Below are 26,055 nucleotides of genomic sequence, written 5' to 3'. Positions count from 1 at the left end.
GGCTGGCAATGCGACTTATACTCCGGTGCGACGTATATATGTTTTTTTTTTTTTTTTTTTTTTTTTTTCCCCACCGCGGAATAACTGGAGCTGATGCTGAGTCTGACGACAGCCACGCAGAAGAAGAGGAAACGGCGCTTCATCTGCCGCTGGAGTTGGCAGAGTTGTTCAGAAGCGACACCGAGGATGAGGAATTCAATGGATTTGCTGATTTGGAGTGAAATCATCAGCTTGATAAACTTTATTGACCTGTGTTTTATTATTAATGATAGGCTTATAGTTATTTAAATAAGTTATGTAGTGATTTTAGGCAGTGCTTAATTTGTGAAGTGGGAGGTCCCAGAACGCAGGAGGTGGGTGGGTCCGGCGACTCAAAAAAAAAAAAGGCGGGGGATGGTTTACTATAACTTTACGCACATGCGCTTATTGTGTGTGTAAAATAATAATAATAATAATAATAATAATAATAATAATATCAGACATTATGATCTTAGAAAACGCTTTAGTGACAAACAGTTACAGACAGTAATATGTCGTGATATATTATAAAATATTAATTTTTATTAGTCTATATATTAAATTATATATTACATTTATCTTCTAAAATAACAGACTGTACTCATCACAACCGGTTTATTTCACCATTGGAGATCAGATCACACAAGACAGGAGTTAAATGACTCATTTTAAGGATTTAAGTAGGGGATTTAAAAGCGGTTGTTTTTTTTTTTTTTCACTAGACGGTTGTTTTTACTACCGTACCTGTCTTTGGAGATGATATACCTATAGCCTACTTGACCTCTGATTTGATGAAATAAAATTTGACAAAAATGAAGAATGACACTCCTCGATGATGACTACAGCTTTAATAACACAGATGAAAGAGCCATGGGGCGATAATAAGCCCTACCGGTAAAAATATTCTAAAAGCAAACTGATTAATGCATCAGTAATAGGCTACTAATATTAGTTATAATAATAATAATATAGGCTATTAGTAATAACGATAGTGATAGTATTAAAGATAGTAGTAGATATTTAAAATAATCAGACTAGGCTACTTACAGGGCAAAGGGCGCGTTATCACTGCTCAGCTGTTCGTTTATTAAATAAACAATGCAGTCGCGCAGTAACCACGCGCCGCTTATCAGATACAATCACAGATTCTATGGATAGAATAACCCTTCAAAAAAGTGCGACTTGTAGTCCGGTGCGACGTATATATGGTTTTTTCGTCTTCATAATGCATTTTTTGGCTGATGCGACTTAAACTCCGGAGCGACGTATAGTCCGGAAAATACGGTAATCGAAAGAACTCCTGTTTTTATTTTAATTTATCTTTAAAAATAAAGCCCTGATGTCCAGACAGTGCTGTTAATTATACCCACAATATGGCCAAAAGTTGTGAACATCTGACCATTACAGTCATGCTTTCTGAACATCTGGTAACGGATTTATTCATCCATTTGCTTTTTATTATAATTACCATTCCTCTGAAAAGGCTTTCCACTAAACATTAGTGAGGCTGTGGGGATTACTGCTCGTTCAGCCACGAGTGTTAGTGAAGGAGATCTGGGGTGCATTTGGTGGTTCAGTTCATCCCAAAGTTGTTCAGTGGGATTGAATTCTTCCATCTCAACCATGTCTGTCTTTACGGCTTGCTCTTTGTGCACAGGGGCATTGTTGTGCTGGAACAGGTTCGGGGCCCCTTTGTTCCAGTGAAAGGAAACGGTGTAATGCTCCAGCATACGAAGATGTTCTGTACAATTGTGTGCTTCCAACTTGATGGCAACAATTTGGGGGAAGAACCATGTGGGTGCCTACAAACTTTTGGCTGTATAAAATAGAATATTTTTACTCCGTTCCAAATTTCCTAACATTCATGCACCACATTCCATATCCACTGCACGTGTTTTTCCAGATTTGAGAATGACGATCTCTTGAGTGCTGAGATGTAGCCTACCTCATGTTTACTGCAGGAAGCATTAAAAAGGTAGATCTGGTTTCATAAGGTGTAAAATGTATTTTTTTTCCTCCCCCTCTACCAGCATGTTCTACTAATTATTTTCAGTGGAACTGTCAAAGGTATTTAGTTCACATTAATATAGAAAGATGTTTGCTCATCCCCTCCTGCCTCTGGGACCCAGTGTAGGCTGATGCTGCCATCTGCTGTTTGGGAGAGTTCAAGATACAAGATGCCTTCGTTGTTATTGTGTAAGTACAGTGAGATGTATGGAAAAAGGCAGCAGATGCGCAGTTAAATTTAGTAAAGTATAAAAGTACTTCAATAAAGTAATACAAATATACACAGTAAAATTGAGGTAGAACAGTTATTGAGAATTTGAGGTATGTACAAATGGAGTAAGATTATGTACGAGTGCGTGAGTATTGCACAGAAATACTGTACAAGTGTTATTACACTAGTGTTGATATAGTAGTATACAGTGGTGTTTGAAAGTTTGTGAGCCCTTTAGAATTTTCTATATTTCTGCATAAATATGACCTAAAACGACATCAGATTTTCACACAAGTCCTAAAAGTACATAAAGAGAACCCAGTTAAACAAATGAGATATTATACTTGGTCATTTATTTATTGAGGAAAATGATCCAATGTTACATATCTGTGAGTGGCAAAAGTATGTGAACCTCTAGGATTAGCAGTTAATTTGAAGGTGAAATTAGAGTCAGGTGTTTTCAATCAATGGGATGGCAATCAGGTGTGAGTGGGCACCCTGTTTTATTTAAAGAACAGGGATCTATCAAAGTCTGATCTTCACAACACATGTTTGTGGAAGTGTATCATGGCACGAGCAAAGGAGATTTCTGAGGACCTCAGAAAAAGCGTTGTTGATGCTCATCAGGCTGGAAAAGGTTACAAAACCATCTCTAAAGAGTTTGGACTCCACCAATCCACAGTCAGACAGATTGTGTACAAATGGAGGAAATTCAAGACCATTGTTACCCTCCCCAGGAGTGGTTGACCAACAAAGATCACTCCAAGAACAAGGCGTGTAATAGTTGGTGAGGTCACAAAGGACCCCAGGGTAACTTCTCAGGAACTGAAGGCCTCTCTCACATTGGTTACTGTTAATGTTCATGAGTCCACCATCAGGAGAACACTGAACAACAATGGTGTGCATGGCAGGGTTGCAAGGAGAAAGCCACTGCTCTCCAAAAAGAACATTGCTGCTTGTCTGCAGTTTGCTAAAGATCACATGGACAAGCCAGAAGGCTATTGGAAAAATGCTTTGTGGATGGATGAGACCAAAATAGAACTTTTTGGTTTAAATGAGAAGCCTTATGTTTGGAGAAAGGAAAACACTACATTCCAGCATAAGAACCTTATCCCATCTGTGAAACGTGGTGGTATCATGGTTTGGGCCTGTTTTGCTGCATCTGGGCCAGGACAGCTTGCTATCATTGATAGAACAATGAATTCTGAATTATACCAGCGAATTCTAAAGGAAAATGTCAGGACATCTGTCCATGAACTGAATCTCAAGAGAAGGTGGGTCATGCAGCAAGACAACGACCCTAAGCACACAAGTCGTTCTACCAAAGAATGGTTAAAGAAGAATAAACTTTGTTTTGGAATGGCCAAATCAAAGTCCTGACCTTAATCCAATCGAAATGTTGTGGAAGGACCTTAAGTGAGCAGTTCATGTGAGGAAACCCACCAGCATCTCAGAGTTGAAGCTGTTCTGTATGGAGGAATGAGCTAAAATTCCTCCAAGCCGGTGTGCAGGACTGATCAACAGTTACCGCAAACGTTTAGTTGCAGTTATTGCTGCACAAGGGGGTCACACCAGATACTGAAAGCAAAGGTTCACATACTTTTGCCACTCTCAGATATGTAATACTGGATCATTTTCCTCAAATAAATGACCAAGTATAATATCTTTGTCTCATTTAACTGGGTTCTCTTGATCTACTTTTAGGACTTGTGTGAAAATCTGATCTTTCAACAATCTTTAGAGATGGTTCTGTAACCTTTTCCAGCCTGATGAGCATCAACAACGCTTTTTCTGAGGTCCTCAGAAATCTCCTTTGTTCGTGCCATGATACACTTCCACAAACACGTGTTGTGAAGATCAGACTTTGATAGATCCCTGTTCTTTAAATAAAACAGGGTGCCCACTCACACCTGATTTGTCATCCCGTTGATTGAAAACACCTGACTCTAATTTCACCTTCAGATGAACTGCTAATCCTAGAGGTTCACATACTTTCGCCACTCACAGATATGTAATATTGGATCATTTTCCTCAATAAATAAATGACCCAGTATAATATTTTTGTCTCATTTGTTTAACTGGGTTCTCTTTATCTACTTTTAGGACTTGTGTGAAAATCTGATGATGTTTTAGGTCATATTTACGCAGAAATATAGAAAATTCTAAAGGGTTCACAAACTTTCAAACACCACTGTACAGTGGCGTTCAAGAGTCTGAGACCCCAATGAAGTGTTTTTCACTTGGAAATAAACAGGTTTTAGAATTCTGAAATATTTACAATTAAGAAAGTAAATGTTCATTGTGTTGAATATTTAATATCCAAGATTCTGCACTATTTCTAGGTCCCTAATTGAATATAAGCAAATTTGTGATGTTGACCATGATAACTGCAGATTTTCCTCCTGCGTAATCTAAGCATGTGTTCAGATGGCACATCGATGGATTTGATCTAAAATTGATTACAAGTAAGTACAAACTTGTGGGGTCCATGCTAACTTGAGTGCACACTCATGGGGGGGACACAAAGAAACTCTATGTAAAATGTAAATATTTCAAATATTCGACTTTTCACTTAAGTTGTTAATATAATTTGTAATCAAGAAGGTTGTATTAAATTAGATAAGGATGCAAAATAGAAGCATTTTCACTCAAATGTGTAACAGATCAGATAAAACGACTATCAGACCAAAATATTACTCTCTCAGTAACATGAATTTGAGAGTACAGCCATGACATTTTCCTTTACTGTTCTTGTTTGTGTATTTAATACTGTGTTTGTGTGTGTCTTCAGCTGCTAAAAGCTAAATCACTCACCAAGGAAAGTGACTCACAAAAAAGGCAAAACAATTAAAATATATCAGCTATTACTTGGGGCGGCGCGGTGTAGTAGTGGTTAGCGCTGTCGCCTCACAGCAAGAAGGTCCGGGTTCGAGCCCCGTGGCCGGCGAGGGCCTTTCTGTGCGGAGTTTGCATGTTCTCCCCGTGTCCGCGTGGGTTTCCTCCGGGTGCTCCGGTTTCCCCCACAGTCCAAAGACATACAGGTTAGGTTAACTGGTGACTCTAAATTGACCGTAGGTGTGAATGTGAGTGTGAATGGTTGTCTGTGTCTATGTGTCAGCCCTGTGATGACCTGGCGACTTGTCCAGGGTGTACCCCGCCTTTCGCCCGTAGTCAGCTGGGATAGGCTCCAGCTTGCCTGCGACCCTGTAGAACAGGATAAAGCGGCTACAGATAATGAGATGAGATGAGCTATTACTTGGTCTCCTCTTTTTTCTCATCTTTAATGTTATTTTCATATTCTTTTCTTTATCTTTTCTAAATTTGATTTTTTACTGTTTGAAGTTTATCCAACACCTGTTGTGCTATGCAAAATGACAAATGATTGCTCATACCGTATCTTATTAAAATATCAGTACAAACATTTGCTTTAAAGTTATTTTTTAAATTATGGCAACCAGAGCATTTTTTTAACATAGTTACTGGGAGACCAAATGGTCTCCCAGTGGCCAGATTTGGTCTCCTAGTCAATGCCAAACCAGCTTCACTGGGAGACCAAATTTTAAACCAAGTTATGTCTTATCATTTGGTTCAATCAGTTGCAATTAATTAACCAAGTACCATGTAAGTATACATTTAACAAGGAAAACTTGGCACTGCATTAACTATGTTATTATGCTGGCTGAAACAAGGATTCGTAATGCGGCAATTTGCATCACAGAATATGCCGCAGCAGTGCAGCCGCATGGACTCTGGGGCCAGTGATTGTATTGCCCAGACCAGTTGGTCTCCTAGTGGAAAATCCTTAAAAAATGCTCTGATGGCAACTCAAGATGCAGGATTGTATTTTTTTTTTCATGACTCATGATCCTGCCATTTTAAATGTATAGTCGAGCGGCGGCTACAATTATCGACACTTTAACGATCTTTTGGCTGTTGCAAAAGTAGAAAAGACTTTCAATATGTAAATTGTGCATGAATAATTACTCAAACTATCACTGGAAAAAAAGGAGTTGATTCCTGATTACTTAGTGTATTAGATCACGTGACGCTGTTCCACAAGTATTGACACCTTTGTCCACAGTTATCGACACCGTTCCACAATCATCGACATCCACATGATTCTCATCTCATCTCATTATCTCTAGCCGCTTTATCCTGTTCTACAGGGTCACAGGCAAGCTGGAGCCTATCCCAGCTGACTACGGGCGAAAGGCGGGGTACACCCTGGACAAGTCGCCAGGTCATCATAGGGCTGACACATAGACACAGACAACCATTCACACTCACATTCACACCTACGGTCAATTTAGAGTCACCAGTTAACCTAACCTGCATGTCTTTGGACTGTGGGGGAAACCGGAGCACCCGGAGGAAACCCACGCGGACACGGGGAGAACATGCAAACTCCACACAGAAAGGCCCTCGCCGGCCCCGGGGCTCGAACCCAGGACCTTCTTGCTGTGAGGCGACAGCGCTAACCACTACACCACCGTGCCGCCCCATCCACATGATTATTTATAAAAAATTTAAAAAAATCGGTATGTGGTATTAAGTCAACAAAACAGTTTTTATTTAAAATTTGTTTTACATAGACTTATATTTCGTACAAAATATATTTTATATGAGTATATCGATGTCGGTACTTACGTAGATGAGGAAGTAATTCTAATGTTTGTAAACAAATTAACTGATAATGTTTAACCTGTGTCAGAAAATCTTTTTGTTCCACTTTCTACCCACTTTCTCAGTATTTTCGTATATCGCATTTTGTTAATCATTCATTGTTGTTTGTATTAATTTCTAGTTTTACCAATAAATGTCAACAGGCAATTGATAATGTAACCACATGAAAATCCAGGTCAAAGGTCGCATGTCATTCCTCGAAACAAAATATAAAATGTTTACTGATATTGTAATATGTGGTAGATATTTACAACAAACTGCAAAATAAAATATTTTCTGAATGGAATGGAAAAATCTGAATATTTCAAGCATGTAATTTTTTATATGCTAGGAATTTAATTCTTGTCTAATTCTATTTATTGCAATCAGATTCCAAATACTCTACAAGCATTCCATTCTGATCAGAAAAAAAAACCATTATAAATCACAGCACTATTATTTTTTTTAAGTACTTCCTCTACATCAACACAAAGATCGATCCGTAACAGTTGTAAATGCCACTTAATTCCACAGCGTGTCGATAATGGTGGACACCGGTGAAAGTGATCACTATTATCGACACCTCACGTGACTTCTCAAACGCACGTTTAGATACAAAATGGCGACTGTCAAATGAAAGAGTAAGAAACAAAGTAGGTTTCGACAAGGAAATCATGAAATATCATCTGTGAATTTGATAAGTAAAAGCATGTCCATGATCTTTCCACCATGCTTACTTGCGATGATAATGTCCGAGTTTTCCTCAAACTGCTGATCGTGCTAAAAAAAATTCCATCTCAGGTAACATCAGACGACAAGATCAAAGGGAGAGGAGGGTCTTCCGGTTGATTAATTAACCAATAATAACTGTTGTAACTGAAATGCACCTTTGTAAATTTGATTTTTATTGGTAAATCTGAAAAGGTGTTGATAATTATGGACTGTCAATAATTGTAGCCGCCGCTCTAGTTTTAATAGCTCTGACTCGTGTGTGCTCAGAGTTTTGCATGTTCTCCCTGTGTCTGTTTGAGTTTTCTCTGGGTTCCATCCTTTCCAAAAACATGTCAGTAGGTGGACTGGTATCTTTTTATAGCCCCTCGGTGGGAATGCATGCAGGGCCAGCCCAAGCCTATAGACCCCTTGCACTGATGTCACATTTACGTTAGCAACTGTCGCTACCCTATACCTGGGGGACAAGTGAACTTTGTTTACATATTATTCACATACTGAAGCCAAGTGAAGGTGTCCGAAGAAAACTACAGCTAAAAAAGCTCTACTACCGGATTACTTGGATAATCTTAGTCAGAAAGAAGCAAAGGATAGATACACGTGGAAATTAGAGTTTATTAACGGTTATGATCTGTACAAAATTCCTCAAAATGACTGGAGTGATAGTGTAGATTTATGGCCTAGCATTAGCTACGTGTTGGAATATACCTTCTTTTTCCAGAAGATTCCTGACACGGAAGAACAGTTAAAAAAAACTACAAAAGCAAGAAAACCTTCTTTGTGTAAAGAATTATTCCCGACATCAGCATTTGGGAACAGAGTGCTACGAAAGCCAAAGCATTTACTCTCAAAGGATTCCGACCTGAATTGTGGGCTAGATGGTATTCCCAGCCCTCCATGTCTCAACAACCCCAAGCACATGTAGTTACATAGCAATTTACACTCTATATTTATAGATTGATACTTATTATTGTTAAAACAACATCTGAAGTGTTATTTGTAAAATAACAAAATATCTTGCTTTAGACTTTCAAACAATATTGTAAGATTTTATTTTACTTTTATCTAATAGTGGATAGTACAATAATTACAAGCACTAAAAGAATCAGCACATTCCAGTTGTAGCTATAGTCATATCTCATCTCATCTCATTATCTCTAGCCGCTTTATCCTGTTCTACAGGGTCACAGGCAAGCTGGAGCCTATCCCAGCTGACTACGGGCGAAAGGCGGGGTACACTCTGGACAAGTCGCCAGGTCATCACAGGGTTGACACATAGACACAGACAACCATTCACACTCACATTCACACCTACGATCAATTTAGAGTCACCAGTTAACCTAACCTGCATGTCTTTGGACTGTGGGGGAAACCGGAGCACCCGGAGGAAACCCATGCGGACACGGGGAGAACATGCAAACTCCGCACAGAAAGGCCCTCGCCGGCCACGGGACTCAAACCCGAACCTTCTTGCTGTGAGGCGCCAGCACTAACCACTACACCACCGTGCCGCCCCTGCTATAGTCATATAGTAACTATAATCACCCTTATAATAATAATTTCAATAAACGGTTAATGTTCATTTCCTGCTTCATTTATTTTCTATTCAAAAGGCACAACTGAGTCACACAGGTTGAGAAGTGTTTAATGGACAGTAACAATTTTATCCAAAATAGTTTTTCCTGCCTTAGTCGGTTTATTTCCGTTTCACATGCGTGCAGCTGTTCTACAGTTCAGTGTGTTTGTGTAGAACTCTCTCGAACTGTAGGTTCATTATTACACTCTGACTACATGTTGACATTTTGCATAGGACTGGGTTCCTCTGATAACAGAAACAAAGCTTCAGCACTCTCTGGTCTTAATCTTTTCTGTTCTTTCAGGATATATTGCGCATGTTGCTCCTTTTTTTTTTTAAATGAGTAATGTCCGAGTTGTTTGAAACCAATCTGGGTTTTCCATGTCAAATAAGGAAGCTGCTTCACCTGTAAGAAAATCAGACACTTTCATGAAGAAGCTAACTTGAATGTGAGCAGATAAAATAAAACGAGATTCTTAAAAGAGATACGCAGAACCTTTATTTTTAAATAAATTTCTGAGTGGATAGTATCTCCGTCCTTGACTCTTGTATACTGCATAAGTGAGAATTAAAAAATATATATTTTTGAGAGTTAAAATTGACCACAAAGTTGGCATTCGAGCTGCCCTGCTGAGCCAGCCAGCCCTGAGTGCGTGATGTCACAGCGGTAACCGGTTTTAAGGCCGAGGCCTTTGACAGCTATAGACCAAAGTCATATAAATAAAAACTTACGGTGAAAGTAAGAAATAGCGTTACCGACTTGCTCAACTAAGACTGATTTGACTTCACTGATTGTGGGTTGACTCTCATTAAAACAGGATGGGTGTTATAACTTATGCAACATACATGTACATGCATGCATTTTCACTGATAAAACGTAAAAGGCTAATTAAATAATCAGATGAACTGAGACGATCACATTCTGAAGCAAATTAAATAATCTTATACTGGTAACTTAAATACGCAATACCAGTTACATGTATTAATCTAAATGCAGGTAAACAACGAGTGTTGTTGTTTTTGCTGTTTTGTATCCAAATGAGAGTTGCATCTTACCCGTCTGTGTTCTGACTTTCAGTTGTTCGTTCAGTTCTCCGTTCATTCACTTCTTCCACGTAAGGGTGAGATATTGCTGCTGAGGCAAACATATCCAGCGGAGAAATCAGACAGCTGCTCCACTCATTCTCCATTTTCTCCATACTGAGTACTCCACCATTACTGCTCAGCTCAGGCAGTTACTAAAACCCGGGATGGGACGTCACCGGTTTTAGCAACAACCGCGGGGAGGTCACTGCCCGAGCGATAATATGCCACGTCCCGTTTCATCCCAGGTTTTAGCAACAACCCTCGGCTCACACTCTGGGAGAACTGGTGCAACTGAACTTACTTTCCTTTTCTTATAGTTTTATTTTCCTTTAATTGTTGGTACTGCACCCTCTTTCAATACGGGCTTACAGCCAACACTTCTCAACAGATCAGAGGTCTCGTACGAGTCTTCAGTAAAATGTGCAGAGCAGAGGAGAGACCACTTCGTAGGCGCCCGTGAACTTCTCGCAAAACATGTCCAAATCTTTGCAGTTTAAACATTCTTGGGCCATGAATGCAATGTAAATCCACCTTCTGTTGTGTTGCTGCACCCGCCAGCAACACATCTATGTGGCATGGCGATAAATTAGCTCAAAATGGAGGATCGGAGTTGCAGTCAGCTCTGTGTTTTTAGTATAGCGGAAATGGCAATGAGACCGATAGACTTCCTGCTGTGACGTAGCAGACGTCAAGGTCATTCACTCAGACCGCTACCTATATGAATAATTTCTAACTCATTGCATTCTAATCATTGCTAACTCTGGCACATTTACATTTTTAATTCAGATGGAGATGTTGATTAATGTGCATTGTCCCTTTTAAATAAACGAAATAAACGAAAATTTTAATTGTAAAAATTACTATATGAGATTTATTGTTAATCCTTAAAACTATTCCTGTGCCATTCTTGAGGTCTCAAGGCATTTATAAACAAAAAGTGAGGCCATGGTTCTGCGTATATGCTTTAAGCAAACTTTTCTATACTCACTTCCAACTTTCTGTTTTTTAAAAATGCATTTTAAATACAATCACGAATTTCTTTGGAGTATTCAGGCCTAGCTCCTCTCATCGTATTCTCTTTAACCACTCATTTCTTCGTTGTTCTTAAAGCATTTGCTTCTCTGTGTTAACATTTTTCTTGATAGTGGGGAAACGGTAATACCTTTTATCTATTTCTTGATTTGAACAACCAAAAACAGCGCAAAAATGAACCCTATTGAAAACAGTTTACACAAAAGACAGTATCTGTTTGACCCCCAGGTATAATTATCATGTGTTGCGTGACGTCATGCACAAGGGGTCTATATGGGGCCCTAAGCAAAATTTGACACCCCTTACCCCCAATTGCCTTGGCTTTGCCAATACTATTGCTTATTATCATTACAGAAATATGCCCTGACTAACAAGTTCACTTTTTAACCAGCCGAAACTTTGATTTTATATACAAATAAATTAGCTTAGGTTTGCTTTGCTTTCTGGGGCAGCATGGTGGTGTGCAGTAGTGATACGTTTTGATCTGTCTGTACTGAAGAAAGTTGAATAGAGGCTTCGCACCATCACGTGACCCCATAGCAACGGTAACTATGCTGCCATGACGGGGGCATGCTTGTAATGTTTCATTCAGCCAAGTTAATTGTTACTGATCAGTATAGGAAGGTTTTGCTGCGTTTTTGGATGTGCAAATCATTTTGAACAAAACAAAGACACCAGATTTTTTAATTTACCAAAAGTAATTCATCACTGGAGGAAAAAACTAGACAGATTTCTAAATGTAGAAGGAAAAATGGGGAAACAAACATTCAACAGGACTTTGTGTTGAACAGAGAGGTCAAAAACCATATAGTATGCTCACTTCATTTCCATGAAGGTACAAATTAAAAATAAATAAATAAATAATATCAAAAAGTACATTTACATTTGGGGATCCTTCGGAGCGCATTGTGCATGCGCTTGGGACCCAGCCATTATGGGAAACAGCTGATACTGATTTGAGCGCAGATAAGGACAGTGTTTTCACAGAGACTTTGTGAAGTTTTCTGTCATGTATGTGGCAGTAGACGGGTCTAAGTGCAGGAAGAGTGTTTATTAACAGGCGTGATATTTAAAAAAAAAAAACAACCCACACACACAAACGAAACCGAAAGCAGAGTGATAAACATGGCTGGAAACAAACGTGACAGTGATAATGACAATACTTCGAAAAGCCTCAGTGTCCTTACAGTGTGTGCTGATTGCGCTCAAATTGGCACCAGGTGTTTCCTGACTGGGTCCCAAGCGTGCACAAAAGATCCCCAAAAGTCAATGCACTGTTTCATATTATTTCTTTTTTTCAATTCTTACCTTCGTGGAAATGAAGTGAGCATACCAGAGGGTTTTTGAGGGTTTTCTCCATTTGACACCGAGTCCCACTGGATGTTCTTTCCCCATTTTCCCTTCTACGTTTAGAAATCTCTCTAGTTCTTTCCCCCCGATGCTGAATTACTTTTGGTAAATTAAAATCTGACATCTTTATTTCATTGAGAACGATTTGCACATCCAAAAACGCAGCAAAACCTTCCCATACCGAACAACAACAACTAATTTGACTGAATGAAGTACTACAAGCGTATCCCCTGTCATGGCGGCCTAGTGACCATTGCTAAGGGGTCACGTGATGGTGCAAAGCATCTATTGACAAAGTATGATACAGAAATGTAGTTATCTTCCACCTAGGAGATTTCGCCTCATGGATTGATCCAAGAGCAACAGCCACTGACGCAGACACGGCTGTTCAGAGATATTCCTCAGTTTATTGAGAGACAAACCTGAGTATGTATCCACATATAAGAGTGTGTTGCAGGTATATGATTGGAAGATTTGAATCAAGAAGCCGGGTTGTCTGCGTGTGATAGGGTAGCTTCAACAGGTGATGGAGAATTACTAATCAGGATAGCCTTATGAAAAACAGAGAGCAGATGTGCGAGAGAAGATGAGTTTCAAGGATTTAACTGAAACTAGCCAAAACAAGTACAGTAACAAGCATTCCAAACAGATATCTCTGTCAAGCGGTTAGCACTGTCGCATCACAGCAAGAAGGTTCCAGGTTTGAACCTCCTGGCTGACTGGGGCCTTTCTGTGTGGAGTTTGCATGTTCTCCTCATGCCTGTATGGGTTTCCTCCCACAGTCCAAAGTCACGCAGATTATGTCAACTGGCGACTCTAAATTCCCCATAGGTGTGAACGTGAGTTTGAATTGTTGTTTGTCTGTTAGCCCTGTGATTGAGTGACAACCTGCTCAGGGTGTAAATCACCTCTTGCTTGAAGTCAGCTGGGATTGGTTCCAGCTTCCCCGTGACCTTGATGAATTCTTTGTTTGCGTCACTGACCGCCGCCATGTTGGCGGATATACAATCAAACAATATAGCATCTGTAAACAGCATTCCAAGCGATAACAACTTATTCGACTTATTTCAACTCGCTGGATGGCCATTCCAAGAGAGTTAAGCCCACTGCACACCTTCCCGATTCACTTACGATTTTGTCGGGCCGATTAAATCGCTTGCGAATCATAAATGTGTGCGGGGGCACCTCGTAGCCGATTTTATCGGTTCTCGGTTGCTCGGTTCAGATCAAACTGGTCTTGATATTTTTGGACGCGATCTCCTCGTACGCAACACAATCAGAAGCGTGTGCATTGTTACTACGATCTCATCGGTTATGATCATTTTAAACAGCCAATTGGAGTGCCAGGATTGATCACATGTGGACTGCAGACCAGGAAGCACAACTTGTGTCACTTTGGGAAGTGTCCACCTGTCTTTATGACATTAGTTCACCTGATTACAGCAAACGGGAAAAGAGGAACGAGGCTATGGCTGTAATCATGCTAGCTTTGAAAATGCCTGGTAAAGTATTATAGCATTGTCAGTGGTACAGAAATCGCTTGTCTGGAATCCTGGAACAAGTTGAATTTTAAGAACGACTGAACAAATTAGAATCAATTCTTACAACCCCGATTCCAAAAAAGTTGGGACAAAGTACAAATTGTTTAAAAACGGAATGCAATGATGTGGAAGTTTCAAAATCCCATATTTTATTCAGAATAGAACATAGATGACATATCAAATGTTTAAACTGAGAAAATGTATCATTTAAAGAGAAAAATTAGGTGATTTTAAATTTCATGACAAAAACACATCTCAAAAAAGTTGGGACAAGGCCATGTTTACCACTGTGAGACATCCCCTTTTCTCTTTACAACAGTCTGTAAACGTCTGGGGACTGAGGAGACAAGTTGCTCAAGTTTAGGGATAGGAATGTTAACCCATTCTTGTCTAATGTAGGATTCTAGTTGCTCAACTGTCTTAGGTATTTTTTGTCGTATCTTCCGTTTTATGATGCGCCAAATGTTTTCTGTGGGTGAAAGATCTGGACTGCAGGCTGGCCAGTTCAGTACCCGGACCCTTCTTCTACGCAGCCATGATGCTGTAATTGATGCAGTATGTGGTTTGGCATTGTCATGTTGGAAAATGCAAGGTCTTCCCTGAAAGAGACGTTGTATGGATGGGAGCATATGTTGCTCTAGAACCTGGATATACCTTTGAGCATTGATGGTGTCTTTCCAGATGTGTAAGCTGCCCATGCCACACGCACTAATGCAACCCCATACCATCAGAGATGCAGGCTTCTGAACTGACGTCTGCGCTTCTGGATCGTGTTTAGATACGGCTTCTTCTTTGAACTATAGAGTTTTAGCTGGCAACGGCGGATAAGGGCCCGAAGATCACGGGCACCCAGTATGGTTTTCCGGCTTTGACCCTTACGCACAGAGATTCTTCCAGATTCTCTGAATCTTTTGATGATATTATGCACTGTAGATGATGATATGTCCAAACTCTTTGCAATTTTACACTGTCGAACTCCTTTCTGATATTGCTCCACTTTTTTTTTTTTTTAAGATTTTTTTTGGGCCTCTTGCACCTTTTTATTGGATAGGACAGTGCAGAGACAGGAAACGAGCGGGAGAGAGAGAGACGGGAAGGGATCGGGAAACGACCCCGGGCCGGAATCGAACCCGGGTCGCCCGCATTCATGGCACGGCGCCCCAACCACCTGAGCCACGACGCCCCCCTGATATTGCTCCACTATTTGTCGGTGCGGAATTAGGGGGATTGGTGATCCTCTTCCCATCTTTACTTCTGAGAGCCGCTGCCACTCCAAGATGCTCTTTTTATACCCAGTCATGTTAATGACCTATTGCCAGTTGACCTAATGAGTTGCAATTTGGTCCTCCAGCTGTTCCTTTTTTGTACCTTTAACTTTTCCAGCCTCTTATTGCCCCTGTCCCAACTTTTTTGAGATGTATTGCTGTCATGAAATTTCAAATGAGCCAATATTTGGCATGAAATTTCAAAATGTCTCACTTTCGACATTTGATATGTTGTCTATGTTCTATTGTGAATACAATATCAGTTTTTGAGATTTGTAAATTATTGCATTCCGTTTTTATTTACAATTTGTACTTTGTCCCAACTTTTTTGGAATCGGGATTGTATTATTGATTTGTCTAGTTGAGATTATTATCCCTTTTTGATTCTAATATTCAAAATTTAATACTTCTCTATGTATGTATTAGGGCTGGGTATCACCAGATACCTCACGATACGATACTATGGCGATATTTTGCCCACAATAACGATAATATCACGGTACAGCGATTCTGTGATAATCGATATATTGCAAGAAATTTCAACCACATCACAATATCTGTGTCACTGAAGAAAATCAGAATTTATTGACCACTGTAAAATTACATTTCACATACATAACTACACACTCTTGCCAGACATATATTTGTCTCTATTCCACTGCTGGCAAAACCAAGAGTTGCTTCACTACAACATACAGAAAATTCCCATTTCTGTGCTAGTATTATCAACTTTTCTGTAAGCATGGACACATCAGTGCTGCTTAACAAGCAGAATCAAATTGTTTTATGAAAACTTAAAACTTGCACTGCAGACTGCACATACATTTCAGTGCTAACACTAATATCAATTTGTTCTTTGTAAACTTGAGAACATATACCGGAGAACATTTAACTTGTGCTTATTTTGCAGGAACAACGCACTGTCTGAAACACATTGAAAAGTGCAGTGGGCATCTTAATTGGAGCATCTTAATTTAATTGGAGCGAAACAGGTTTTGCAAAGTGCATTCTCTTTGTCTGGCTCACTGTTTTTTTTTCTCCTTTCCTTTGGAATCCAAAGTGCCTCCAAACATCTGCCTTAAAGTTCGGCGGCGTCTCTAGGTTTACGTGAACAGCCATGCTTGCCTGTTTTTTTTCCTCACTGCAACCGCCGGGGAAAAAAGAGAAGACGAAGAGTGCCTTGCAGTGAGGTAGCGGCACAGCGACACCTCGCGGAGCGGAGGTGCGGAAGTCATGCTGGATTTACAACCCGTCTGAAACATGATTTTATTATTTGAAAAAATATCGATATTCAAATTTTGAGTATCGATATTGAATCGGAAGACAAAGTATCGCGATATATCGCCGTATCGATATTTTTGCACACCCCTAGTATGTATGTATGTATGTATGTATGTATGTATGTATGTATGTATGTATATAATTTTGTACTATCACATGATATCTTGAACACTTGACCATCTATTCAGGCTGAACGTGTACGATGTCTCGCAAATGTGTGCAGGGAATTTTGAACCGATCAAATCAGGCCCGTATATTCGTAACTGATTGCCCGACACACGAAGCCCCGATGAAATCGGGAAGGTGTGCGCTGGGCTTTACATTTAGACGCTTGTAGTCATTTCTCAAATCTATTGTAAAAACAATCATTTTTGACTGCTTCAGAAGATAGGTATCTAACACACTATCTAACATATTTAGTTATAAAAGAGCCCTCACCGGGTGGGGAGGCTGCAGTATTTGAGGAAGTGGATTGACATGAATCTTGTTCAATTGACTCTGTGATTGTTTGGGAAGATTCTTCAATAATTTTGTGTTTCTTTCTGTGCTCTGTAAGCCACGCATTTCAAGCTACTGCTTTAGTACCATCTTTGATTTTGTTGTGGTCCATATTTTGTGTTGGAGCCCAGTCTGGATCCGTAAACTTGTAGAGATCAGCTGATTTCCCTAATGGAAAGAAAAAGCAAAATAAAAGCAGTGTCATCAAAAATTATATACAGCTCTTTTTAAAATGAAATAATCATAGAAGCCTTTGATTGTTGGCTCACACACTCGATGATCACGGCTTTGTCACGTTTGACAGTGGTGAGTTTCTGCACGACCAGGCTATTAAACGATCCAATATTTCTTATATACTGTGATCTTTCATTAATAACTAATTCGTAGCGCTTACCATTGATAAAATGTTCACTGCCGACTCATGTGGTTTTTTCTTTTTCATCGCTTCGATCAGCCGTTGGACAGCCATTGACGTCTACGCTCCGTGGACAACTCTCTTGTTTTTTCTCCTTGATTATTTATAATTGCTGGAATTCTAAAGAACTTATAAGTCCCCTTGTCTCAAATAAAGTTGTGCCTGCATCCAATTACAGCACAAAGAGTAGGCATAGCAAAGAAACTAAAGGGATTCTTGAGTGTAACAACCTCTCGAGCATATCTTCTATAGTAAATGTGCACCACGTGCGTTTGTGTATATCCTCCAAAATGGCCCACTTCCTGTTCAATGCCTCATGCATAATTAGCTATGATGTCACGTGCAATTGAAGAATAAGCAATAGAGATGGATGGATGGATGGATGGATGGATGGATGGATGCATTGCTTTCTACTAGCCAGCTGGTTAATATAAGCTAATGTGACTGGATTTCTGAGACACTGCGTCATAATATTAATTCATTAATTATATTCATAAATATTCAAAAATATTCATTTTTTTATGTTTAGAAGCACTCGAATTCAAAAGACACTGTGCAAATAGTCTTCTGCTTTTTGCAGCATCTTTTGGAAATGGAGTGATTAGCATTGGATTTATTAGGATATTAGAAACATTTCTAACTCATTTGGGAATTCATTCTGAAGATCAAAACCCACAGATACCAGTGACCTGGCTGGGTTAATCTCCCTGTCTGTTTTGAACAGCAGATCTACATGGGAAGGAAGCTGCCAAGGTATTCCTACTATGAAAAGCTGTAGTGAAAACCAAGGTATTGACAGCCATCTTGAGATCATAATCAGGATCCTGGGTCTGTATTAGCAGTAGAGGACAAAAGGTATATTGTACATGGTCACGTCAGTCATGGATTCATGTAGTCATGCATTCTGTTCAAGCATACTGCCTGGCTTCAACAGGGAAATCCACAATCGGTAATATATAAACTTAGCAATGGTAAAGAGGCCCACTTGCCAGACCTTTCCCAAAGCTGGGTTGCCCCTCAATAAAGCATCTGCTGCACCATAGTATAGCTCTGGTATGCAAGTTCTCAGTGAGGTTAACCATAGATTGGGCCACCTGATGAAACTCTTGGGTGAACTTAGCAGGGCCCTTTAGTGGTGGAGAAGTGCTGTGTAAGGCCTGGCTCATGACTTGGCCCCATTTGCTAACAGCTTGAGGCATGCCTTCCTAAGGTTTGCGTTAAGTACTTTTGTGGGCATTGGAACACTCAACTAGGCTGCATTAAGTGCACTTTGAATAGGGCAGATTGTGGTAATAGGATTTGACATTGTACATAAATCTAGTTGGTGGAGAGTTGCCCAATATCTTGACCTAAGTGTCCCACCACTTGAAGCAAGATGGCAGTCAGCTCCCCTACAGAGGACTCAATTTCTGCAAACTAGAGATATAACTCCTGTAACTAGAATGTTCTAATGCTAACAGTAAAATATATTGCCAACATCTGCTACATGTGACACAATATGCACTCAGTGCAAGCATGTGGCCCAACCTGATCTGCTCACAATCTGTCATATTAGAGAGAGCCAGTGTTGTAGCCGAGTCACTAAACCTCGAGTCCGAGTCCAGTCCCCAGTGTTCAAGTCTGAGTCAAGTCCAAATCATTAAAGAAATTTCGAGTCGAGTCCAACACTCCAACCGCACTATTTAACGGTGGCTGTTTTAGCACCATTACCATTAGTTTGTTCCTGAACATGACATATGAACAGGTGAATGTGCATTCTCTTTGTCAGGGAGTGTGAAGTATTCTGTCAGAGATGCTTGGGAGATGGATATGAGTGCAGAAGGTGTGTGTATTAATACAAGTGAAGACAGGTAAACAATCCAGAACGGCAGATAAAATCGTAAAACGGTGAAACAGGCAATAGGTAGAGCGAGGCACAAACAGGCTATCATAGACTTGGCAGAATCAAAGACGAGAAACAGGAAATCAGGGATCAGGAAACCAAACAAGGAAATAAGGCTCGGTAATGTGTCAGCAGTGCAATTCAATACTTCACAAAGTAAGTGTGTTTTCACAGTTTTTGTTATAGGTGTGCTAATTGTGCCTTAATCCTGTGCAGGTATGCGTTGTTTACGGTGCGCACGCGAGAGTCCGCTTGGCGTGGGCACTGTCCGGAGCGCGCCCGAGAGTCTATCTGATACACACGCCAAGGCACGCAGGTGTGGCACTCTTGCATGAAATTAGTACAAAAATTAATGTAGATATAAATATATTATGCCAAATTATTATGGCATGTTACAAAATATAAAGAAAAAATCCAAGTCCTCATCTCCAATTTATGAATCCGAATGCAATTATTGCACAAGTCCAAGTCAAGTCACGAGTCCTTAAAATTAGGGCATGAGTTGGAGTACTACAAGCCTGGATAGAGCACATATGTACTGCATATGTTATGAACATTTTGTTATTTGCAATTATTCATTTGGCTGATGCTGAAAACAGCTTAAATGCCAGTATAAGATTGATCACAACTGCTTTGATCCATAATTTTCAAATGATATGCCACATTAGTAGAGCCCACAGTAGGAGAAGGAGAAGTGATCAATAGATCAGTAGGGTCAAGTATATCCAAAATAGATTATATTTTACAAGTAATTCATAAAACCTTTCTTAACAGAAATGTCAAGGCACTGAAACTGAAGATAGTGATCTTCCTAATGTCCACCATTTAACCACAAAGAAACACCCACCCGTCCATCCCACTGCCCCATCTAATGTCTACAAAGACATGTATACCATCAGTGCAGTGGTATCTTGTAGCATCATGATCCAGAAAAGGTCAGTCTGATTCCAGATCAATAAACTAAGCGCTGCCTATACTGGTTTAATATGTAGAATCAGCTCGGCATAAAACAGATCGGTGAAGTCAAAAGTCTAGAGCCTCTTTGGTAATGGCATTCAAGCAAACGATATTCACAGCTAAACACCACCACACACCGTAGTGTGTAATGTAGCAGTATGGGGGGATAAGTTACACACATAAGTAAGAACACATGTATGTAAGCCTTCAAGAATTTCCAAAAGCCATTGTGGGTAATGAAAAAAAAACCCAAAAAACAAAACAAAAAACAAAACAGAGATAGTTGAGTACAGTATGTACGTCTTTCTTTCTTTCTTTCTTTCTTTCTTTCTTTCTTTCTTTCTTTCTTCATACTTAGTTTACTTACTTACTGACTTCCTTACATGATAGCTATATTTAGAAATAAAAAAAAAAATCATATCTTGCTGTAAATGTTTAAGTAACAGGAAAGAATAGTTATTGTTGCTGTTTTGCAGCACTGAAGCACTGCTGTTTCGGTGAATTCCCAACATGCACCACGCACCCCACCCCCTGACTGGGTTATCCATGCGGGTGCATTGTGTCACTTTCTGCTCAGGTGCTGCTTCGTTCACCTGCAGAGAGAAAAACAGCAGGGGAAAAGAGCAAGAAAACACACGATACTCTAATATATTCTTCAGGAATCATTCTTCAGTAAAATTAAACAATGGCAGCAGCCTTGGGTTGTGTATGCAGTAAAGATTATGGATTAAAATAGATTAACCTGAGACTGCAATAGTCTTCTTTGTGTTGCTACAGTTAATCAGTGTTGATTAAGATGTAAATATGGTGTAATAGAATTCAAACTTTAATAATAATAATAATAATAATAATAATAATGCATCAGAGAGTATTTATTATACCCTCTTGCCGCAACATTAGTTTCTCAGCTTGTCACATACACTGGCCTTCAAGCTTCACTTTTTCTGTCATTATTTTGTGTAGGGAGACATGGAACATTATTTTGGGAGACTTGGGACATAATGGGGAGACATAGAACAAAAATAAAATACCTTGGCCTACATGTTTAATTTTTATTTATTAGGAATACTTGTAACATATGAACTGTATGAACACACAATGCTGGTACAGCAATAGAAAAATGTCAGTTTACCCAAAACCTGACTCGACAAAACAGTTCCATTCTCAAGAAGGAATGAAATCAGTTTAATTTTCATGCAGGGACACGCCCACATTTTTAACACAATTATTTAAACAATTTTATATTTGTAAACCACAAGAAAAAAACATGTAACATGAATTGTCCCAACTCTCCCTATCTGGCCATTTTGGAAAAATAAAAAATCTTGAAAAAAAATTCCCCCCAGAATTTAAGTTTAATAAATAACACTATACATAGTTACTCTAGGCTGCATACTTTAATTTCTAACAAATCCCCAATTCACCAGCGTCCATTACAAATGTATATAGGATGGAGATGGAGGCAAAATAGAAAATATAAGTTTTGGTTGAGAAAAATATCTAACAGACCTTACTGCAGTGTCCAGCTTTGTGGCTCCAAAGGAAGTCGGTTACTCGAAGGGGCAACATCTAACTTCTGATGGAATCGAAAACCTGATTGGTTGAAATTAATTTATGGGAATACAAACTGTCCCAAGTATCCCCCATCCCAAGTCTCCCCACTCTCCCCTATTATTATTATTATTATTATTATTATTATTATTATTATTATTATTATTATTACACAATTTGTTTAACTCATAGTTTTAAGACAAGGTAAACCATGAGATGGAGTGATGAAGTGATAATTCTTAAACTCTTCTTCCTTTTTTTCCTTTTTTATTTGTTGAGAATCTACAGAGCTTCCTCCTCCTCCTCTTCCTCCTTTTCCTGGCTGTTTAACATCCTTATAGTTAAGTGTTGAAGGATAAGTACATTTAAAAGGCAAATCCAAACGAAAACATCTGACACATAAAGGTGTTGCACAAGAGACATAAAAGCGACAGAAACCTGGGTAGAACACCCTGTCTGAGTTTGACATTCATTCCAAGGATTTTTTTTTAACTGATGATCTTTATCTGTCATTTATAAACAAATACTGTATATCGACATACTGTACAAAAATGAAAAACTGAAGTCTTCTTATCTGTAGACTTGCTACTTCCGTGTAGCAATATTTATAAAACATTTTCTTTGTATATCCAGGAGAACAATTATTTTATTTTATTTTATTTTCAATTGAGGAATTTCTAATGGAATTCTACAAAACAAACAAACAAACAAAACTATATGCAGCATAGCCGACAATACGTTTAAATTGGGACTAGGCAAATAATAATAATAATAATAATAATAATAATGTAAACTTATGGACATATTGCGTTTGTAATCATTTATAATTTATATTAGCTCAGCTTTTATTGTTAGACACGCATCCTGTAGTGTAAAACGTGTTTAAGCCGCATGACAGTTTATAGAAAAGTTACTTCCGGTCTATTGACCTGATCAGAGCCGCATTAGAGAACTCTTGCGCATGCGCCGTGCTTCATTACCGTTTAGGCTTCAGTGTAATACTACATTACAGCCCTGAATAAATCAATAACTTAGCCTGAGTGGTACTTTCACGGCTTGTGTGAAACAGTAATGTGTTTGTCCTGCTTGTTTGCGTTTTATTTAAAATAATAATAATAATAATAATAATAATAATAATAATAATAATAATAATAATAATAATAAAACCCATCCTGATATATTTTATTGGACCAGAAAATATGACCCGCTGTGGTATGATAAAATAATAAAATTATTATTATATGAGCTTAAACTAATAACTTGACAGTCAAAACACGACCTCATACCGTAAATGGACCAGATCTATAAGAGATTTATAATTTCAAAATATGCTTGTAAAATGATTTTACTGAAAATGCAAGAGTATTATTATTATTATTATTATTATTATTATTATTATTAAATAAAAAGGCACAAAGATTCAGTATTTTTTTCCCCTGTAACTTCGATTTTTTTTCTTTTTAACTAAAAACATATATTTAAATGTATCATCCAAACAGTATGAGTATTATAAGACTTAAACATTTAGGTTGATTAATAAATATGATCCAGTGCATCAATTTGATCAGAAATAATGAATCCTTTCTTTTCTGTTCTGTTTATGTCTTTATGTTTTTAACAACCTGACTTTTACAAAAGTTGGTCACACGGGCCTACAGACATCATGCCTAAGGACTGCAGCTGAAAATGAGCCTGCTGGCTAACACTGGTACATTTACAGTTTTGTTGATTAATGTCCTTTTAAATAAATAAATAAATAAATGAAACGAATCTTCTTGAAGATAATTTGAAAATCTAGATAAAGCATTGGATTAAAGTAAGCAGAATAGTTATAGCTTACTCCTCCTCCTCCTCCTCCTCCTCCTACTACTACTACTAATATTAATAATGACACAATAAGTTCAAGATCATTGCGTCATAGTAAGAGAAATGAGTTTATTATGAAAACTAGAAAAAAATATTTAAAAGTGCTATCTAAACATGGTCCCCGGATTGTTGCAGACATTAACATTATTCATCAATAATAATAATAATAATAATAATAATAGCCCAAAATCCACCCACAATCACCAGTGTCCCTCAGTACAAGTCCACGTTTGCCTTCACGTCGCAATTTAACACCAACAGCAGCAACAACAACAAGCTCCTGGTGAAAAACATTGAAAAAGGATTCACACTCACTGCTGTGTCCTAATGCAGCCTGTAGTAATCCATACTGAGAGTGGGCTTCAGGTCCACATTGTGCTGACTGACTTGTAATTCTTGGCCTTCTTCAGTTCACTTTGTCAGTTTTATTGAACTGCTGTTTTTTTTTTTTTTTTTTTAAATATATTAAATATCCCTAAAATCACTGGTGTCACTTCAGGAGTATGATGCGTTGAAAACCGGTTGCTCAAACGTTTGACCCTTTTGAATTTGAAACGTCAGACATTAATGACATGAAAGTATATTTGTTTTAAATGTATGATAGCGACACAGGGGAGGGAAAAAAAAAGTTTGAATTTTCTTGCCCATTTTAATCCATTCTGCGGCAGAAATAAGAAGCACAACATCACACCAGTCTGAGTTGGGCTTCCACTCACGTCCTGACAGAACAGTCTTGAGAGACAGAAAAGCATCTTTATAACCACAAGTCTATATATCGATCCGTGTGTGCAGGGCGGAGTGTTTGCCTTCGTGTTCCCAGTAAGGGCAGTGCATCATGGGCAGCTCTGTGGGCTGCCGCGAGCACGCGAACTGAAGCCCAGTGCCGTTTCCAGTGGAAACTGGTGGAGACGCAGCTGGACTGAGCTGCTGATGGTGCTGGTGCGTGTGGTGGTGACTACTCATGCCATTATACGAATTGACTATCCCAGGCAGGGTCATGGTTTGCATCCGAGAGTAAGGGTTGTACGAAGAGTGCCCAGACAAGCCTTTGACGTTGACCGGACTCACGTTCCCACTCGCCATTTGGCACGACGTGTACGGCATGGGCGCTGGAGGTTGCGCCAGAGACCACGAGTTGTTCATGAAGCCATGCTGTAAATATTTCGGCGGGGACAGATAACCGTAACTGTCCCCACCAAAAAAAGATTTCCCGGGTTGGAAGTGCGCCGGTGGAGGTCTGAACGGCCTCTTCATGCGCCGCCGCCGTCGGTAGTTCCCCTTCTCGAACATGTCCTCACACGCAGGGTCCAGGGTCCAGTAGTTACCCTTCCTTTCTCCACCGCCCTCCCGGGGAACCTTAATGAAGCACTCGTTCAGTGACAGGTTGTGTCGGATGCTGTTCTGCCAGCCTTTCTTATTCTTCTCGTAGAAGGGGAATTTACTGATGATGTACTGGTAAATCCCTGACAGAGTCAGCCGCTTCTCTGAACTGTCCCGGATCGCCATCGCAATCAGCGCCACGTAAGAGTACGGCGGCTTTTGCGTGGCGTCCGCTTTCTCTGCACTTTTCACTGCCACACTTTCGTTCTTACTTTGCTCTTTCTCTGCCTTGCTGCTGGTGTCCATCAGGCCCGTGGTGTTCTCCTCCAGGCCCAGGTAGGCGGCCATCATCTCACACAAGCCACAATCAAGACCGCAAATCTTACAGTTAGTCCTGTGAGCCAGTCAACGAATATGAATGAATCCACACACTCGGTGTCTCTGAGGTGGCCGGAAATCACAATAAGCGGCTTTGCGTCTTTGTCCCAGACTTCAAATGTTTTACAGCCTCAAGCTTCTTCTAAAGCAGATACCAGTCCAGGAGAAGGAGGGAAAAACGCGCTTTGGTTTTCGACTAAACCCGGCCCCCCTCAAAACACACACACACACACACACACACACACACACACACACACACACACACACACACACACACACGAAACAGTCACGTTTAGTTATCATAGGTAATTAGCAGTGACTGCTTAATTAACAGTAATTAACACCTCTTAAATATTTCAGTCTGTAAAATAGGCTATTTATTCGTTGAATACACAGTTCATTAATTTAATTTAAGAAGTTCACAAAACAG

The 26,055-nt window shown here is 39.3% G+C and overlaps 1 protein-coding gene across 4 annotated transcripts; it reads right to left on the bottom strand.

The window, feature by feature from the left end:
* Positions 1-13,165: 13,165 nt before the first annotated feature.
* On the bottom strand, positions 13,166-25,825 carry foxl2a (forkhead box L2a). Of its 4 annotated transcripts, none has more exons than XM_060905754.1 (3): positions 24,243-25,825; positions 17,344-21,103; positions 13,166-13,222 (listed from the first exon to the last, which is right to left on the bottom strand). In XM_060905754.1, exon 1 carries the CDS (start codon positions 25,596-25,598, stop codon positions 24,696-24,698), a length of 903 nt encoding a protein of 300 aa, XP_060761737.1. In that variant the 5' UTR covers positions 25,599-25,825; the 3' UTR covers positions 13,166-13,222; positions 17,344-21,103; positions 24,243-24,695. The 4 variants fall into 4 exon arrangements, with proteins under 4 accessions (XP_060761737.1, XP_060761736.1, XP_060761735.1 ...); XM_060905753.1 differs by lacking the exon at positions 13,166-13,222 and adding an exon at positions 16,099-16,730; XM_060905752.1 differs by lacking the exon at positions 13,166-13,222 and having other exon boundaries at positions 16,099-17,424; positions 21,034-21,103.
* Between the last annotated feature and the right edge of the window lie 230 nt (positions 25,826-26,055).

Source organism: Neoarius graeffei, chromosome 23 (genome assembly GCF_027579695.1).
Source record: "Neoarius graeffei isolate fNeoGra1 chromosome 23, fNeoGra1.pri, whole genome shotgun sequence".
NCBI classification, from domain to species: Eukaryota; Metazoa; Chordata; class Actinopteri; order Siluriformes; family Ariidae; genus Neoarius; species Neoarius graeffei.
Note: the sequence above shows the minus strand (reverse complement) of the source record. Positions and strands in the feature narration are given on the sequence as shown.